The sequence below is a fragment of the Falco rusticolus genome, chromosome 11 (genome assembly GCF_015220075.1).
Source record: "Falco rusticolus isolate bFalRus1 chromosome 11, bFalRus1.pri, whole genome shotgun sequence".
NCBI lineage: Eukaryota > Metazoa > Chordata > Aves > Falconiformes > Falconidae > Falco > Falco rusticolus.
The window spans coordinates 19,168,417-19,188,258 of NC_051197.1; the positions used below are offsets into that span (position 1 = coordinate 19,168,417).

Here is a 19,842-nt window from a genome sequence, read left to right on the forward strand (position 1 = left end):
CGATACAGCTATTCCAAAAATAAATGCTGGCAGAAACAAGGCCAATCTTAACAATACAGCAAAAATGACTGTCCTACACAGCAGGTTTTAAGAGACGCCCATTCTAAGAATCTGATATATAAATATTAGAAAAGCAATAACTTTGAGTAATAGCCGGTGTGACAGAAACAGGAAGAGAAAGTATACACTTTTTACCTCTTTACAAAGTAAAACAACTAGAAACACTTAAAGTAAAGAAGTAAATCCAAGCTGAGTCTGGCTTACGCGTTATGGGGCTCATACTCCACATGAAGATAGACAAAGCAGGGGGTGGGGTGGACAATGGAAGTCAAGAATCTTACTAGTATTTGTTTAATAACACATCACTAGGCATTAAAAAATTCATGCAGAGGTTTGTGGAAGCCAATTATGTGAAGATTACTAAGAAAAAGCATGGTCAAGAAAGGTACTAAGAAAAACCATGCAAGACAGCAGTTAAAGCTGATGCAACGACGTGTCTAACAATACTACTGTCTCTAAAAGCAGCTCAGAGTTTCATTAGAAGGTATTCAGAGAATTAGTACCCAAAAAATATTCCTAGTCAATTGTCTGAAAGCATTAGCACATACAGCAAGCAAAATGCACACCTGCAGAAAGCAAATGTTTGAAGATCAAAAGGCTCACAGTGAAGTTTGTATCAAAAACACATGAAGAATTTGTTTGATGGAAAAACAGCTATGGCAGTCTTCCAGGGCCAAGCTAAATAGGAAAAAATTAATCTTATCTAATAGCAAACGAATCCAGCCTACACACCCTTTGCCAGGCTTTTCTAGAGTTTCCTAAAAAATCTCAAGCCAGCTCTCTTAAACTGTCACCATCAGTGAAGACTCCTGGACCTAGACATGAAGGCATTTCACCACCAGCTCATTATCAGTTTCCCAAAGTAGAATAGAGTAACAGCATCTTCATATTTCATCATTTCACCTAGGTTAATTTCAAAATTTATGTTCAGTGACAGATTTCATAGAGTTATTCTTTGACAAGTGACTTAAGGCCTTCCAGAAAACAGGTCACTGGAATCTGAAAATGAGAAAACCTTTCTAGAAGCAACACATCCATACTCCTAACAACTACACACACAGCACTCCTACTTGCCCTTCCAACTCTTTACCCTTCTCTTAATAAACAACCAAAATCCCCACTGCGCATCATAAGTTTTTCAACTCCACGTACACTGTTCCAGCTAACAGGGTAGTTGTACTCAGCTGTCACTAAACCACAGACCACTGCTACTTCCCACTCTCCGCTGACAACCCCCGCAACAAGAAATCTGTGTCCCACTGCTAAGACAACAGACATAATCCAGAAGTGAATCCCCCCTACTGACTCCCACTGCTATGACAGCACACACATGTAGTACAGAAATGAACCCTACTGACTCCCAAGAGATACGTATCTCTCTCCCTCTTCCTCTTAGGAAGCAGCTAATGGCTTCACTCCAGCCCTTTCAGAGAAACTGTGGCTCCCCCAGTTAAAAATCACAGAGCTATCAAGTTGTTGAAATTAGTCCTTCTGCCTTTAGTTATATCAGTGAGAATAAATTCAGTATGAGCAATGGCAGATGCTTTCACTGGGTATCACCAACTCCAGGAAACAGGAAAACCTGTATGAGCGTTTGGTTTAACACCTCCCCGCTTTAGAGACGCGATTTTGCTTTACACAGCATTCTGGAAAGACTCGAGAAAGCCAGTATCATTAAACCTTTAAACTTTTCTTTGTATTTTTGGACAGAACGTCCTCGAGGCTTTCCTACACAAATGTTTCTTTTAAAAACTGGTTATTATTTAACCAGTGTTATTTCTGCAGCCCTACAGCAGTGTCTCCCTTTTGGCTACAACAACGATGCTCCACGCTTTAGTTAGGAAGCATCCTTCCCTTTACTACTCTTCATTACTGCAGAAGAGATCACAGTCATGTACTCAACTGTTTGTAGCACTGACAAGGACAGCCAGATACACCACAGTGCCTGTCCCAAAAATCTTAGCTAGGTCACAGCAACAAATCTAACTACACGAGAGAGGACTTTTGCCTTTGCCATCGTCCTCTCGCTAAGCACATACACATACACTACTTCCATTCTGTTCTGCCTTGCCTTACCTTACCGCTGAAGTGCTCCCACTTGTAAAACTGCTCTACCTGGCACCTTTCTGTGCTACACTGCGTACCGCAGGCGGCAGCTACGCAGACAGCTTGAGCCCAGGCTCTGCTGACTCCCAGTACATCCCAGATGTACACAAGCTCTCCATCCCTTCAGCTAACCAGCCCAGGCTGGAATCCCCAGCTAACAGTATTCTTTGCTCAGCTCAGCTCACCTCAGCCATTTTTTTTAAATACTCAAAGAGAATCGATTGCCTTAACTCCAGCATTCTTCAGATGCTGAAATTCAAGCTACATTTGAAGAGTATAAAACTGCCTGCGAAGCATGCCAAATCAAGAGCATCATCAGGATTATCAAGCCATTATTAATTATTATTAATGTATGATCAAAACCAGAATCAATCAATTTTAAAAATGTGCTTGTTCCCCTGAGGGGTCTCACTCAAGAACCTGTCAGTTGTTCAGACACTGAACACGAATGCTGCTCCTGGTCTACTCCCAGGGCCACCAACACTTACCGCTGAGGATGGCCAGGTCTGGAGGCAAGCAGGTACAGGGGTATGCTGCCTTTTCCCTTTGCAGGAGGACACAGAGGACCGAGCAGGCATCATCCAGCTCCTAACCAGGTACATTCATTGGGGCTCCAAGCCATATGAACACCTACACCGCTCTCAGTTTGCCCACAGACCAAGAGCACAAGAAGCATTCATTTGCATCTGCCTGCCTAAGACCATGTAGACTCCTCCTAAATAAATGTGTGATAATGAGTTTGAAAATATTTATCTTTAATAAATATTAAAGAGGGGGACAAGATGTAACTATTACAGACTTTCTGCTCTGCTGCAGTTGCCCGTGAGCAAAAGAGAACTACCAGCAATTCTCACCCAGCTGGTCAGCCATCAGGCAAGGCACAGACTTGTTTGCTATGTACTTTAAGCTACTGCAAAGATGATAGATTTTATATTGATATTAAACAGACACATATAATGTGCAGTTTATATATGCCAATCAAAATGCATGAAATTCAGTATCTCAACTTTATGCTTAGTATCTTAAATTAGCTGCTGATTACAGCACTTTGTTACCAAGAAGTACAATAGTGTATTTAGATTTTTGAGTTACTCAAAGGAATGCTGCAGTGGAGCAGCATACGAAATACTTTAAGTAAGGCTAGCTGAAGGTAGACCGAAGCAGCCCACCTTACATACAATTATATAAATCCCTTTCCCTGAGAATCCCAACGTAGTGTGCAGCACCTTACAGTAAGCCCAAAAAGCACTACCACATCTTTTTGCCTTCGCCAGACAGACAGTGTTTGTTTTTCTTTAAAAAGTACATTTAGATTTCTTTTAAAAGATATTTCACTGTACATGTTGAATTAGCTTAATACCTATATTCTACATTTCCCTGAGGAAAATCTGTAATAAGGTTAAGTTACCTGGATTAGCCAAAATACTGTCTCAACTATTCTTACCATATGACAAAGTAAAAGTAACTGCAAGCCTTACACAAGCACTACTGCGTATGCTATATACTCTCTACTACTTCTTCTCCTCCTGAAAAGAAAAAAAAATGGGAACTTCCAGAACACAGGAAGTAACTCTCATACTATTCTACGTATAAAAAGAAGTCTCACATAATTGGAGCTGAAATTGTGTATGTGGTTTTCAAGCCAGTTATATAGCATTCCAGCGACCCAGTCTCCTGCTTGCTTCAAAAAAGCTACTAGCATTTTAACATCTGAGGAATAAATGAAACTGACTCAGTCAATGACAAATGCAGGAGAGGTAGCTGGTGAACCAGCCTGTTATCATGCTTCCTGACAAACTAAAAATCCTAATTTAGGGCTCAACCATGGTTTCACTATAAGCATCATTTATATCTTTTAAACTACAAATTCATATAACTGATTTCTGCTGAAGTCCGAGGAAAAAGTCCGAGGAAAAAGTCCAGATTTACTCCTATATTGTTTTTTCTTGTAGTATCACCTTAAAATAATCAGGAATATGATCATGGCTAGCATCCAACAGCTTCCATTTCGCTTGATATTCACTAGCTCTCCAAGTCTTTCTGAATACAAAGAATAAAGCAGTATAACATTTTACATTGTGTTAATCTTCAGCTATCAGCAAGCTTTCTGTAGTATCATGTAGTAAATACACACTGTTTAGAAGTCATCTTCAGACTCTTAACATGTTGGGGTTTTGATGGTCCCAAAACATCCGAAACAAGAAACCTGAAGCTGCAAGTTCACTTACAGAACATCACAACCTAATAGATAAGATGCTTTAAGAAGGTACTTCATTAGAAACATTGCAGTGATCCAATAAAGGTTAAAACCATTGCTCAAAGTCACATGAATAACCTTTCAATCACTGACCAAATTGTATTGATTTCTATTTATTTCCAAGAACAATTCCAGGTTTTCATTTACCTCTGAAGCCCAGCATGGTTTACAGCCTGGCAGCCAATGTCCCGGTACACCAGCTGAGAAGACAAACCACAGTGCTTTTGCAGACACTATCTTCCACCCATTTAAAGATCACGTTTTATCAAAAAAATTTCAAATCTAACATAGGAATGTCACAACCTTCTGGAACTCATAGAGACCTTCCTCCCAGGGCACATGAATTAGATATAGTACTTTTGTACAAAAGATGGCCGAGTGCTCCTCAGAGTCGCAAGAGAAAATACTGGACAGCAAAAAACTTCAACGGGGATCTTCCTTTGTTCTCTTAGACCTCGGTTTGGAAAACATCTTTATATTTGAGGTTCAGCATGCCAAGTGACACACACATATACTTGATGGACCACGCCTTGGCTAACAAAACAGAGGGAAGAATCAAATTAATCAGCTAAAATAAAAAACAACTCCTGCAGTCAGTTTGTTTATGCACTAGATGGGAATATTTCTTCTTTTTTTTTTTCTTTTCTTTTTAATAAAATGCAACTTAATAATTTCTTTGCAGTTCAAGTATCATCAGGCATTTACAAAAAAAGTAACATACATTGATGGATACATATGTTTATCATTAAAACCCCTTTCTAAAAATTTTACTTTCCTACTCATTCCCTGAAGCCTAGCTTCCTTAGTGCTGCTTTTAGCCAGCTTCCTCCTGGAAAGGAGCCAGGACTAGCATCTAAACTACATTTTGGCAAAAATAAACAAACAAAAGGATATAAATGCAGCTACATTTACTAAAGTCTTAGGTCCATATTTTGGATGTGAGAAACAACTAAGTCATATTTTTAAGTGTTCACTGAGACTTAATTAAAATCACCCTTTTTAACGCAACTCTTCATTTTAAAAAGTATACAAAATTTGCAAGGACTTAAATCGGTAAGTTTAAAAGAATCCAATACCTGGCAACATGAAAACACACTGTTCCAGGCAACATATTTTTTTTTTTAATGTACTGGCAGCCCAAGTGTTTTCTAGGTGTAATTCTCCTTATTTACACAGATAAACTCATGCCACAATCTACAGGCTAGAACCAAAATGCTCATCTCCCATTTACCAAGCTGTACCCTTTCCAATGGAACATATGAAATAAAACTTGATGGAGAAACTGAAGAACATAGGCATGGCCTTACAAAATATAGTAACACTTGAAACTTCTTTAATTACTTAGTAGAATTTTACACAAATAAGGTGACAGAGGTTGGCGAGACCCCACCTTCAGGGTATTACTCTTCTTTCCTTTAAATGATCAACTAAAAGGTCAACTTTCTATCAGTTACACTCAAACTCAGAAGAGTAAACCAGTTTCTAAAATTACTGACTGGTATACCAGCTTTACTTGTGAGCCAAAAATTTATTGCAACCTGCAGCTGCTGACAGAACAAGAAACAAAAGAGTTTTAAAAGTGAGAAGTGTAACCAATTTAGTAATTTCCACATAGGAAAGTTGTATTAACTATTCAGTAAGCAATGCAGATTCAAACACAGGTGCACACATCAATAGTCAATTCTTTTAACACAACCCGTGCCAACATCTGTGATAACATTTAAATTTGCCCACCAATTTACTTAGTATATCCACAACTTGCCTTCACAAGCACTTACAGTGTAACCTGAAGCAAATATCTTTTTATAGCTACAGAAGGGTCTTCCTCCACACTACTGATGTCTGTAACAGTGCTCCTGCAGCCTTTTCTGAGCACACCACTCAAAGAAAACTAATTTTCCTCAGTTATTAAATAAAGAAAAGGGAGATGGCTTTTCAGAGAAATGGTATGTCTACTCATCATCAAATTAAGTCAGCTGTTTTCTGATTAGTTGACCACTGACTTTTACAGTTTCCTTTGGAAAAAAGAGCCTATTTACTTCTTTCAAAAAGGCCTACTAGTGGAAAAATGCAAGGAAGATCAATGAAACACGGATAATTTTTAGTGCCAGTTTTGTGACACCAAAAAGATTATGTAAAAATCCCAAACCCATTCTATCATGGTCTGTAATTGTCTTATTATCGACTTTCAATTTGCCTTTGTCATTTTTTCTTTAGAAAGACTGATCACGATTCTTCTTCCAAAGGGCTAAGAAATACTTGCTAAAGCTTCAGCCAAACCAATAAAATTCCACCAATGCATTCTGGGGTGGGGGGGAAATTAAATTACTTTTCTTAATGAATATTGGGGTTTAGCTCTGCTGTTTCAGAGAGCATGGAAGTTGGAATTTCTTTTTACTATGCCTGAAAGTAGTTTGGTTTTTGAACTATGTATAATCAAGAAGAACACCTGAAAAATTAGAGATGTAAAACTAACTTCTATACAAAGTCACTCTATATAGCAATGTGGACAGTACACGTTCAAAATGGTAGGTACTAGTTTTTGACACCCATTTTAAGCAACATTCAATAGTTCTACCCTTCTATAACAAAAATAACAGTAAACTCTTCTAACATCCTCTTAGTTAGATGTGCATGGTAAACTTCGGCAACAACAATCCACTACTGAAAAACTTGCCCCATCTGCCAAGCTGATGAAACCAAAGAAAAATACATAGTTAATACAGTATAAGATACTGGTGAGTCTGAATTCTGTATCATCACAATATAATTATACTTTTTAACCATTTTTTTAAAAAGGATCAAGAACACATTATGATGTCATCAAGCAGGTATTTAATGCTATGCTAAGAATCACTGAGACTTAGTCATGACAATAGGGCACAAGAAAACTCAGGAGTTTGAGACTTTCAATAGCTTACAAAACAATACAGATCAGACAAGATGACAGATTTTGATAAAAAAACCCATCCGAGAAAGTAAAGCCCAACCCTAGTACAGTACTTCATGCCCAAATATACAATAACTGCCTCGCTGGGACTCGGAAGGATCACTTGTACAGACAATTAGCAAACGAAGCTGACAGCTACACAGCCCTAAACAACATGAAGACCAAAGCACGATCTCTGTCACCATGACCCAAAGGAGATCCTGCTCTTCATTGCCTGAATCCTACAGCAGGCACAACCCTTCCCAGGCTCTCCCCGAAACGCCACTTCACAGCTAACTGAATAGTTTCCAGAGTTCACAGGAAGATAAACAACATTAAGAGTAATTAAGGAAAAGCTATGATTCACTAAATCACTTCTGCTGCTACCTTGTGAGACTACAGTTTCTGCACACACGCACACAACAAAAGCGCATCACAACTGCACAAAACATGAGCAAAGCAATACAGGAGCTCCGGCACTCTTGCTAACCCACCACCCATTTATCCCCATCACCACTTGCTGGTGAAGAAAAGGACACACTGCAACTACAGACACTTGAGCAAATGACTACCACAAAAGCAAGGCAGTATTCCCAATTTAAAGGAATCAAAATCTTACCGACAGATGATGTCAGCTGTTACAAACACGTACAACACAAAGCTTTAATTCATCACACTATCTACAAACTTAAGTGACATATATTCAAGAGTTTCAGAGGAGATAACTCAAAATTATTTACTCCTATAATATGTATTATTTGTGCTTTAAAAAAAAACAACCACCAGTAACTATTTTAATTGGGTCTTAGGGAAAAAAGTGAAATAATAGTACGCAATCAAGGGAAGTATAAGTTGTTCAGGAAAACAGCATTCAAAGTCAGGCTTTCTTCCTCTTCTCAGACCACCAGAAAAGATTTTTCTTTTAAACCATGCACTTGACACTTCAAGTGACACCTAAAATATTAAATTCTACTATGTCTCTTCCTTAAGCATTAATTTTTTTTTTTCCTCCAAGTTAAGAGAAAACCCAGGAAGAGTAAGAAAACGTAAGCATGATACTAAGTATGCATACCCCAACTTAGCTGTTTTCCCCCTTCTAAATCATGGTATTAGAACCTTCAATTAGCAAGGTAAACAATTTTGTTTTCCAAAATCCACTGACAGGACTTCCCTTATAATTTTTATTACTTCTCCATTTATTATTAACCTTACCCAGAAAGCAAACTGACAGTAAGTGTGCACACACATCACTTCCCCCCAACCCCTTCTCTTCTGGGAAATTTGTAAAGGCTTTCCTCCCACCCCTTCCTTTCCATGAACTCCATTTCTACCATTCCACTCTCCAACCATCTCCTGCTTACTTGTTCAAAAGCAATCAAACAAGTCCACAGGAGACGATATATGGAGAGCAATTAAAATAAAACCAAAACCAACCCCAACCAAAACAATAAAAAAAGAATAAAAATCCAAGCCACCAAGCTGCAGCTCAGGAAGTCCCTAAGCCTCAGTCTGCAGGAGAGTAGGAAGAGATCTGGGGAGGAAGCAGGGCTGTTTTGTTGGAGCTTCTCCAAACATCTGCTCCCCTCAGAGGTGCTGTCCGGCTGGGCAGACACTCAGTGGCAATCACCACAGCTGCTCTCATCCCCCTTTATCAGATTCAGTCAACACAGATTCATAACACCGCATGCTTTCCTCCTCCTCAGGCCCCTCTTTTTCACCGGCGAAGTGAAATTCCTCTCCTTTAATTCCTCTCCTAATCCTTACCTGAAAGGGAATTCATATCTATGCACTTCAAAATAAACCTTGAATCTTTCCAAGTCTAAATATAGAGCTGCGCAATCACGATCAAAGCAGAAATTGCACATCGAAAGAAGGGAAGAGGCGCATTTACACAGAACACTTTTAAAGACTATCCGCCAGGAAAACAACCGAGATCCAGTTACCTCCTCCTTCAGGCACATGAAGTAATGGGAATTAAAAAAATACAGGAAACAAATTTTAAATTTTTTCACAGATACTTTTGGTGATAAGTAAAGTACAACGAATATTGTCAGTTCTCCACAGGAATTTGCCTCCTTCCTGCATTTTTTGTGTGTCATCTTCGGAAAAAAAGAAAAAACTGCCCCAGGCTGATGTGAAGCACCGCTTTGACACGGCCAGTGCTACCTCCAGCTCGGGCTGGACGTTCGGAGTGGCACGGCAGCTCCACGTTAGATACACAGGTGCTCTGACGAGCAACGATGAAAGCCTGCAGGAATTACACGGAACTCCGGAAAAGCGACACTAGGAATTACAGCTGGACCACCGCACCGCTGGCAGCCAGTGCCACCCGCGCTGCCTAACGGCGGCGGGCGCTGCCCAGCGAGCCCCGGGCGGCCCGTGAAGGGCCTCTCAGGAGGGGAAGGCCCCAGCCCCGGCCCCGGCCCGGCGCAACCCCCGCCAGGCGGCGGAAGCAGCCGCCCTCCGCGGAGGGACCCCCTCGAGCCTCCCGCGGACCGCTCCCCGCCGCCGGCACCTCAGGGCGCTGCCAGCACGGAGCTGCCGACACCCCGCCCCGGCGCCGCCGCAGCCCGAGGCACGAAGGGCCGGGGCACGCCGGCCCGGAGCCCCCTGGGCCGGCCGCAGGGCCGCGCAGCGCGGCCTCCCGTCACCCCGCCCGCGGGTGGCTGAGGGGAGCGGGCTTCCCCTGCTCGCCCGCGGCGGGAGGGCCCCGGACCGCCGGCGGGGGCCGCAGGGCGAGGACAGCCCGGCGGGAGAGGACGGAGCAGCGCGGCCGGGGTCGCCGCGCCCCGCCTAGGCCCGGCCGCCCCCGACCCCCGGGCGGCGGGAGCGCGGGCCCGGCCGCGCCTCACCTTGGAAGCGCTGCCCGCGGCAGGGAGCTGCGAGCATCGGCGTCCCGCGCAGCCGCCCGCCGCCGGCCCACGGAGCTGCCCCTCCCCCGCCGGCCCGCGCGCTCCGCCGGCCCCGGCAGCCGGGCCACGTCCCTGCCCGCGCCGCGCGCAGGCGCACTCCGCGCGCAGCCGCCGCCACCGCCAGGGGCGGCCCCGGGCCCGCCGGCTGCGGACGCGCTCGGGGCGGGCGGCGGCGGGGCACGGCGGCGGGAAGGCGCCGGCGCTGCCCTCGGCTGCGGCCACGGCTCGCGGAGGGCGCCGGGCTCGGTGCCGTTGCTCACGCGTGGGCCGAGAGCCGGGTCGCGAGCTGCCCCGGTAGCCGCGCGGGTCCCCGCTGCACGCCGTCCCCGCTGCACCGGCGACACACCCCTCCCGGGAGCCAGCCCCCCGCCCGGCCCCAGCTGCGGTCGCCGCTGCCCCGTTACCAGCCGGCTTGTGGGCGCGCACCGAGCGCCGGCCCCGGGCTCGCCTTCGGGAGCGCCTGCGGCCACGCGTGCTCCGGGAGCACCGGGCGGGCTCGGGTCGGACGGGCCCTGCCCGGCAGGAGCGGCTCAGGCCCGGCCCGGTGCCGTCAGCTTACACGGGCAGCGGCGGGCCTGTCTGCCCCTGAGCAGCTCCCGGCCCAGCGGCGAGCCCGGTCCCCTTGTCCTGAAGGACAGCGACTGCTGGACAAAGCCACGCAGAAATTGTCAGCTGTAAGGATCCTAATAGCAGCTTAATTAAAAATAAACAAATGATTCCAACGCTACTGGAACACCTGGTACTCTACACGCTGCTTTATAGCCGGACACGTAGGAACACGCCCTTGGAACAGGAGCGAGCCCCAGGGGCAGGCCTGCAGCACAGCTGCTGCTCCTGCGGGAGGGCTGCGGGGGGACCGGGGAGGCCAGCGCAGCCTCTGCCGGCCTTGCCCGCGGCTCTGCGGCCAGAGGGGGGGACCCTGCTCGCAGCAGGTGCTGCTGAAGTACCGCTTTCATTAGCCCAAGAGACTTCCAAATACCAGCCACTGCTCCAAGCCCCACGTGCTGCCTCGCTCTCCGGACCATACCCATGTAAAGCCACCACATGCAAGATAACACAAGAAATCAACAAGTGGCATCAGAGAAAAAAATTCAAATAAGCTTTTTTTCCTCCTGTCACTGTCATCAGTAAAATATATTTTATTAAAGCACAGAAAATACTGCCTTTTACTTCGACACGTCTAGAGCCTGCAGGAACAGCAGCCACCCCTTCAAGCAGCACTGTCACTGGAAGCCAAGGCGCTCTGCCCTGCGTGTGTAGGGACTGGCGGTGCGGCTGCGCAGCTCAGCTGGGGGCATCCCTGTTCCACAGGGTGACAATGAGCAAGAAAGCGTGCAGAAGTGCGGTGGGGTAACAGGCTGATTTTGGTGATGGTGAGCTATTTTAGGAGCAAAAAAGCCTTCTTACAGAGGAAAACAAGAAATGGTTGGGTTTTTTTGCTTTTTTAACAACAAGACTCATGGAAGTCTTGCTTACGATACCATGACCATGAGATGTTTCTCATGAAAGTGACGGCCCAGCAGCTGCCTGCAGACCCTTCCTGGAGAGCAGGCATTTATACACCAGCAAGTAGCCAAGACAGTGTGCTCCCCTGGAGTTACTTTATGTAAAAATTGAAAAGCATGCAGAATTCTGAGCTATGTAAAATTCAGACTCTAGATAGCTAAAAAATTTCTGAAACTTGCAAGTACCTACCTACCTGGTAGGAACTGCCCTGGTACTTACCTAATGTTGGAAACATTTATTTCTTTAATTCTCTGGTGATTATTTATATCAAATTAATAACTTTTTGAACTACCAGTCTATGCATAACAATTAGTGTAGGTTGTTGTGGTTTTTTAGTAAAGTGACTAAGGATAATCAGAGAAACGCATCACGCGCAAAGATGCTGGCTTTGTGCACTTTACTCTGACAAAGTCAAGAAAAACCGATGCCAGCTGGCCTGTTTGTCCCAGTACAGGTATGCATGCATATGCAAGTACACGTTCTTGCTTTAATTAATCAAATATCAATTATCCCAAGTATCTGTAATTTCTTTTAGGAGCACCATTTGTGGCTTTTGGTTGGTTTAATGTTTTGATCATTTACTGTTTGATCAACCGTGAGAGTTTTTCCCTGGAAAAAGAAGGGAATCCAAATCCCGTACTATTTCCACAATGGGCGATGTGTAAGATGGGAGCTGTTGGTTTCTCTGGGGCAAGAATCCCTTGGCTGTGACACATCCCTCGCTAACGACTGCTAGCCAAGGAAGCCCTGGGAGCCCTGACACTTTCCGCGCAGCCATTAGACGACAGCCACGCTGTTTTCTCGCTGGAGCGGCGCTCCTGCCCCGTTCCCCGCGGGCAGGCGGGGGGAACCCGTCCCTCTGCGGCCACCGGCCCCGGGGCGGGAGCCGGGCCGGCAGCCGCACTGCAAGCGCTCCCCCGGGCCAGCAGGGGGCAGCACGGCGGGCTCCGGGGACAGGCCGGCCGGCGGCGCCCCGCCTCGCCGGCCAGGCTAGGAGCTGCGGCTGCGCAGCGGGCGCGGCCTTTTCCCCCCTGCTGCGGAGCGCAGTCGTTGTGCGGAGCGGGCCCCGGCCTAGGCCTAGACCGGACAGTACCTGGCACGATGGTCAGTACCGGCACCCGTGCGGCGGGGGGGGCTCTGCCCGCCGCCCTGCGCCCGCCGCGGGGCCCCGCTCGCCCGGATGGAGCCCGATTGGCTCGGGGGCCCGGGGCCGGCTGCGGCGGCTCCGGCGTGGCAATGGCTGCCGTGGGCGCCCAGCCTGTGCCGCGGGGCCCGGCCCGGCGCCGCACCGCAGCCCAGGGCCCGGGCGGCGGGGCCGGGGGTGACAGGGCCTCCCGTGCCGCGGCGGCCGGCGCGTGGCCCGGCGGGTGGTCGGTGCGGGTGCCCGGCGGGCCGCCCGCCCTCCCGCCGCGGGGTTGCGCGGCGGCAGGTGCCGGGGCCGCTGTGCCGCGGCGGGTCGGCGGGTCCGGTGGCCGGGCCGGGGCTGGCGGCGGGAGCGCCCGGGAGGCGGCGGGGGTGCCGCGGTACCGCAGCCCCCGTGCGGGCAGCCGCCCCCCTAACGCGCACAGCCGCGGGCTGTCTCCTTAGCCTGTGCCCGTGGGCAGGGCAGGGTCCCCGGGGTGTTAAGTGGTGGGGTCTTTTTCCATTGCATCTTCCTGATGCTTTTTTATCCAGACGTATAAGCAAACCTGGTATCTTATTGCTGGCTTCGCCGCGGTTTTATTTGTAGCCTATTTAGTTAGAATGGCCCTCGTTTACATGGTTATATGTGAATAACGCCTAGTTATATTTCTTGTTCAAGGGGTTTGTGAAAGTTGTCAAGAATAAGGCGTACTTCAAGAGATACCAAGTGAAATTCAGGAGAAGGAGAGGTATTGTTAAATCCCCTGTAACATAAGATGAAATGCCATTGATGGATCATCCTGCTCTTTTCTCACACGTTTTCCACACTATTAACTGTTGTTTTTCAGAGGGAAAAACTGATTACTATGCCCGGAAGCGTTTGGTAATTCAAGATAAAAACAAGTACAATACCCCTAAATATAGAATGATTGTGCGTGTTACCAACAGAGATATCATTTGCCAGGTAAAGTCTGTGGTGCTTGCTACTTGCTTGCCAGCCTTCCCAGAGTGGAATAAACAGAAAGGGGGGGGGGGGGGCAGGGGCGGCGGCTGATGTGTTTTAGGCTTGATCTGAGCAGTTTTTATATTGTGGAATAATCTTGCATGTTGACACAATCAGCAATAGACTGTATTCGTGATACAAAATGTTTTACTACTGTCAACATTTTTCACCAACGTTATCTGTAATATAAGATGGTACTGTTTTAATGATGCTAAGTAGAAGATTATGGGGAAAGAGAAGATTTTTTTTTTTTTATCCCCCTGCTGTATTTAAAGTGCTTTGAAAAGAGAGACTTCTAGCTTGACTGAAGACAACAGACTTGACTTTGTGACCTGTCAACCTGCATTGACTGTTGCACTGAATCTAAAGGTGTCTTCTCTGTTTGAGAGTTGTTTTTTCTATGATATTATGTGGATCGTGTGAAGCAGCTAGGCCTTTTGGCTTTCCTGTGAGATGAAAGGAGACTGATAAATAGGAATAGTAGGCATTTTTTCATGCTTGTTAAGTATGCAGTTGTGTGTTGCATCATAAGCAGTTCCTCACTGTGGTTCACTTGTTTCTTTTTCAGAATGTTTTGATTAATTTTGAAGTTAAAACTTTGACATGTTTGTTCTATCATGAATACATCTTGTTAAGCTCAGAAAAGAAGCTGCTAGAAAAGTTTGTCGTTTCTTCATAGAAGAAACTGCTGAGAAGAGTAGAGAGTGCTGTTTTTACAGTCAGTTCAGACTTTGACAAGATTATTTTATCTTTGAAATTCAAAATGATAATCAGTGGTGGCAGGTGCTTACATCTGACTGATAGTGCCTTTCCAGTATGTAGGAATCCTGCAAAAAGGGGACAACTTTTGGATGTAGAAAGGAGGTGTGAGAGTCAAAAGGAGAAGGTTCTGTATCTGAAAGGAACAGTAGAAATATACCTGATAATACTGCTGTCTCACAGGAGACCCCTGAGATGATGAAAATCTCAGACCCAGTAATAAAATCGTTCCATAAGGTTAGTAACAATGTAATCACAAACTCTGTATCAGATGCTTTTTGCATTTTTCTGAAGTGTGTGATATGACACCAAGATGCACGATGTGGGACAGAATCCATCCGTATCCTTAATGATTCTTTGAAAGGTTGCATTTGTAGGCAGTTTTCTGGCCTCTTGATGTATGTGGAGAGGTAAATAAAAGTTGTTGACATAGCTTTCTCTGGCCTAATACAGATTTGAATTCTTTACGTATGCCTTTAAAAGAAAAATGCAACCCCTTGAACCTGCAAGCAAATGTTGGCAGTTTGGACCTTTCTATACAGTATTTCTGTCAGCTTAAGTAGATGTCTAAGAAACAGTAAGTTGAACTCAGAATTATTGTGAGAACACTAACAGTTGTTTTGTTTTCAGATTGCCTATGCTAGAATCGAAGGCGACATGATTGTCTGTGCTGCTTATGCCCACGAGCTGCCAAAATACGGTGTGAAGGTTGGCCTGACCAATTATGCAGCAGCATACTGTACAGGTCTGCTGTTGGCACGCAGGGTGAGTATCTGTCACATTGTCTGGAAGTCGCTGCTCAGGTTTTTTTACAGAGGGGAAAGCTCACTTTCGTAGGTGGTGTGTTGGTATAGATACCTGAAGCTGTGGGCTTCTCTAAATAATGACTTTTGCTCTTTACTGTATAGATTTGTGACTGTCAGATCACAAGAGAGAAGTATGACAGCACAGTTTTCAACTCCAGCAGCCCACTTCTAAGTCTCAGTACTTAAGTTTGATGGAGGGAGGGAGTCAGGATAAAAATGTAAGAAATGTACCTTTAAGAGTTTGAAAACATGTAAACAGCATCCATCCGTTTCCATATGAGCACATGAGTAAGTCTGAAGTTCACTGGTGTACCTGTTGGAACAAAAGGTTGAAACTTAACAGGCATGCTTACAGTGGTGGTTGTTAGAAGCTTTGTTATTAGTATGGGGTGCCTAATTTTTGTAAACAAATTTGTTAAAAGCATGAAGATTCTACTGCAGATCTGTGTCTTAAGGTGGTGATTCTTCATTTTGTCAGTAAATGGAAAGAGTTCAGAAGTGGTTGGTGTTTCTTTTTCCTTCCCCACAGCTTCTGAATAAATTTGGCCTTGATAAAATCTATGAAGGCCAAGTTGAAGTGACTGGTGATGAATACAATGTGGAAAGTGTGGATGGAAAGCCTGGTGCTTTCACATGCTACCTGGATGCAGGTCTTGCCAGAACTACCACTGGAAACAAAGTCTTCGGTGCTCTGAAGGGTGCAGTGGATGGTGGTTTGTCCATCCCTCACAGGTAATCTAGTCTGTTTGGATGTTTGGAAGAATTCCTTCAGAAATAACTGAGGTGCTTCTGTATGTGACAGTCAACTTAGGCTGTCACTTTACGTTGAAATAATTTTGTTACGACCTGATAAAGATCATAGAGCCTAGGTTCTGGGGTGGAATGTTTATGGTTGGTTCGTTGGTTGTTTTCAATCTGCAAATGCAGTTCTGATAGTGCTGTGGGAATCTTGCAACTATCAAAGCTGTTAAACTTTCGGAAACTAAAGAACCATCTTGTTGCTTTTAGTTAAAATCGTTGAGTGATAGAGTACATTTAAGTAAATATCCTTTGGTATTCTGTTTCAAGCCTTTAGCTAATGTTGTGTATGTATTAATTTCACTGTGAAGAACTGTACATATCAGCTACAAACCCACTGACATTAGCTACTGTTGTCAGTACAACAGTAGGTCTGAGCAGTTCACCTGCACTTATAATTTCCGCATGCAAGTTTTGACAGTTCCTGTCACAGGCTGTGAATGTCTGAATCAAGATCTTTGGCAGTGTTATTTAACACTGATATTAGTTGACTGCTTCTTTCCACTAGCAGCGGTGGGGGGAAAAAATCTTGATCTCTGTTGTGTATTTTCCTACCCTCTGCCATGTTGTGTATTAATTCTTGACAAATTGTCCAGTTTTCTGACTTGGCTGCTACATGATGATACTCCCAATGACTGAACACTCTGTAGTTGGTCCATGGTGTGTGTATGATGTACTGCACTGTTTCAAGACGGGACTGATGGCAGCCGAGATGAATCTAAAATTTCTATTTCTTAATTTTCTTTATCTCTTAATTTTTAATAAGAGAACCTATCCCGCAGTTACCTGTAGGAGAATCTGTTACATCACTCATTTCTGTATGGAACCTAGCCTCTGAATTAGAGCGTTTGGCAATTTGTCTGTAACTGCTGTTTCACAGTACCAAACGCTTCCCTGGTTATGACTCGGAAAGCAAAGAATTCAATGCAGAGGTTCACCGCAAGCATATCATGGGCCAAAATGTCGCAGATTATATGCGTTACCTGATGGAGGAGGATGAAGATGCTTACAAAAAACAGTTCTCCCAGTACATAAAGAACAATGTAACACCTGATGGGGTAAGATTTATCTGGCTGGCTCTTGTACACTAATAGAGATGATGATAAGTCTTGAGGAGGAACTTCTAGTAATGATAAGCTTGATACATAAAACAGGATGATTCATGTTGTATGTTATCCAAAGAAAATATTTTTTCCTTCGTTAATGGCTGTGTAGTATATCGCAGATCTTTTGAAAGTGGAATCTCTTTTCTTGCTGTGAAACTTAACGTCCTGCCTGTAAGTCTAAGCTTACAGGACTGCACTCTTAAGCTGGACCTCTTTTTTTCCCCCTTGATATAGAAATTATACACCTACCCACTCATTCCTAGTTCTGCACCAGAGCCTGTCATTTCTGCAGCTGCGAGGATATACTACATGTCAAACCTCGTTTACAATTTCTGCATATGTAGAGGTACCTCTAGGTCCCAGGTGAATGTAGAATAGCCCAATAGAGTATTTTGTATAAAACACTAGTAGATACGTAAGGTTACCACAGTGCTCCTTTCGTATGTTAAACTCCTTTGAGATGACTTGTCTTTGCTGCCTGCAATATTCTTGCTTGGTTTCCCCAGTTAGTGGTGCTGAAGCTTGAAACAAACATTCTCACATCCCCCTTTTTAGGCTATGGAAAACTTAACCTTGTTCTTTATCTCTTTATTGCCATGGGGGTTTGTGTTTTTTTGTGAACTTAACTAATTGCCAGTTTTTTGTAACTTAGTCTTTACTAAAAAATAAGTAATGTTATACTGTAAATGCCAACTTCATCTATTTTACTAAACAAATGATACTTATAGGTTATATTGCAATGAAGCAAGTCCAGGGCTTATAGCTAGACACTTGCTCTTCATACAGCTAGAAAATCTTTCACAGCATTAACCAACCACCAGCAAAAGTATTCTTAGAATTGGTGCTATTATGGAGCCTTAGTTGTCTTTGTGACAGAGCAGCATTATTGCATCCTTTGGGGCGATGCAGGGACTGTTGTGGTTCTTGCAAAACTTGCAAAAGTAGCTACAGATTGACAACATTACTTTTTCCCTCTTACGAAGCAGCTTTGTAGTGTGTACTACGGTAGGGTCTGAAAAGTGGTAAGATTTACATGTCTGATGACAGAGTTTGCGTGGAATAATTTTTGTTTAATAAGTAAACATACTCTAGGTAGAAGTAGAATAACTTTCTAGACTGCCTCCTTAATTTAAATATAAGGAAGCTGCAGCACTGAAAGTCGGTTTCAGAGGCTAGTAGTGTTGCAACTGCAATATGCCAACCTGTATGTGAGACTTGCAAGTAGTCTGTAGTTACTCTATGGCCTTAGTTCCCTAACTAAAATAAGGATAAAATTACTTTTTCTCTTTTGTGTGTAAGTTGTGGGTTTGGCTGTTTAAATAGTATTATAGTAGGAATTTCAGTATGCTGCGGTGGTCATGTTATGTATGAAGAAAGTATTCTAAAGGCAATCATACAGAATTACAGGCTCTGTTATGATGAAACCTGTGTCTGGAGCATGCACTGGTGAGGGTATCTTGGATTTTTATGTATAATCCTACTGCTACAGATTATGGAGGATTTTTTTTTATTTTTTTTTTTTAAGATGGAAGAAATGTATAAAAAAGCCCATGCTGCTATACGGGATAATCCAGTCCATGAAAAGAAACCCAAGAGAGAGGTCAAGAAAAAGAGGTAAGATTGTCGTCATCTTTAACGTAAATGCAACTTCTCTGCTGAAGATACTTTAGTTAGAGTAAAATAAGTAATGTAATTGACATCACAGTTGCCTCAAAACTTGTGTTATAGATCAGATGAAGATTCCGGCACTTCTGTGTAATTTTGAGGGGAGTTAACTTCAGCAGTTGGGGCTCTCAACTATATTCAAAAAAATGTGTTTATAGTAGAGCATGCTTGTGGCCTGAATAGCTTGAACTCCTTAAAGTTGTATCTTAGGTCTTGGTGTTTTCAGTGGTAAAGCTGCTTCTTTTCTGATGAGGACAGGCTGACTAATTTGTCAATACGTAACTACTTTGATTTTCCAGGGGTCTAGGAGAAAAGCAATCAAGGCACAGCTATTGCACTGGGCTTGATACCATCGGTACTCTAGTCACAACAGTACTGAGCTTGTGTCTTGAGGAATTAAGCTGCTGCAGTCTAGCCCTGCCTTTTTCTGGTGCCCTAACTACAGCCTTAAATCATTGTGAGGGAAAAAAGCGTGTTACAGAAGTGGAGATATGTTCTAGCACAGCACTTTTAACACTGGTTTTGCTTATTTCAGCTCTGGATATATCAAATACTGTCCTTACATTGCAGATGGAACTGTCCCAAGATGTCCCTCGCCCAGAAGAAAGATCGTGTTGCTCAGAAGAAGGCTAGCTTTCTCAGGGCCCAGGAGCGTGCAGCTGATAGTTAAGACAACTTCCACAGTTTTCTATGAAGCTTTGGAAAAAGTGGCAATAAATTTATTGAGTAAGCAACTGTCTAAGACTGGCTTATTAATATCTTACAAATACGCAGAATATTTTTTTACAAGCAGATGTCCTTTAACCTTAAGGG

The 19,842-nt window shown here is 44.3% G+C and overlaps 2 protein-coding genes and 1 non-coding gene across 11 annotated transcripts in view; 2 read left to right on the top strand and 1 right to left on the bottom strand.

Annotated features, from left to right (window-relative positions):
• The window catches only part of EVI5 (ecotropic viral integration site 5), an 82,878-nt gene extending 72,546 nt beyond the window's left edge, over nt 1–10,332 (bottom strand). For 7 of the 9 annotated variants that reach the window (XM_037403744.1, XM_037403746.1, XM_037403748.1 and 4 more), the window contains exon 1: nt 10,205–10,309. The gene's annotated coding sequence lies outside the window, so the exon portion shown is untranslated. Of the gene's footprint in view, nt 1–10,204 lie in introns of all 9 variants that reach the window. The other 2 variants (XM_037403753.1, XM_037403752.1) reach the window with 1 other exon arrangement.
• A 2,401-nt stretch (nt 10,333–12,733) lies between these two features.
• RPL5 (ribosomal protein L5) lies at nt 12,734–19,764 on the top strand. Its single transcript, XM_037403758.1, has 8 exons — nt 12,734–12,874; nt 13,572–13,641; nt 13,741–13,856; nt 15,285–15,419; nt 15,990–16,192; nt 17,139–17,316; nt 18,890–18,978; nt 19,600–19,764. Exons 1-8 carry the CDS (start codon nt 12,872–12,874, stop codon nt 19,697–19,699), a joined length of 894 nt encoding a protein of 297 aa, XP_037259655.1. The 5' UTR covers nt 12,734–12,871; the 3' UTR covers nt 19,700–19,764.
• On the top strand, nt 16,870–16,966 carry LOC119155869. The gene has a single exon (XR_005106877.1). It is a non-coding gene; the product is annotated as a small nucleolar RNA SNORD21 (small nucleolar RNA).
• Nucleotides 19,765–19,842: the final 78 nt, after the last annotated feature.

What these genes read in the sequence shown, in the direction of transcription:
- RPL5 (XM_037403758.1), top strand. An exon ending in GTCTGCTGTTGGCACGCAGG is followed by an intron (nt 15,420 to 15,989) that starts GTGAGTATCTGT and finishes CCTTCCCCACAG; the next exon opens with CTTCTGAATAAATTTGGCCT. An exon ending in AGAGAGGTCAAGAAAAAGAG is followed by an intron (nt 18,979 to 19,599) that starts GTAAGATTGTCG and finishes CTTACATTGCAG; the next exon opens with ATGGAACTGTCCCAAGATGT.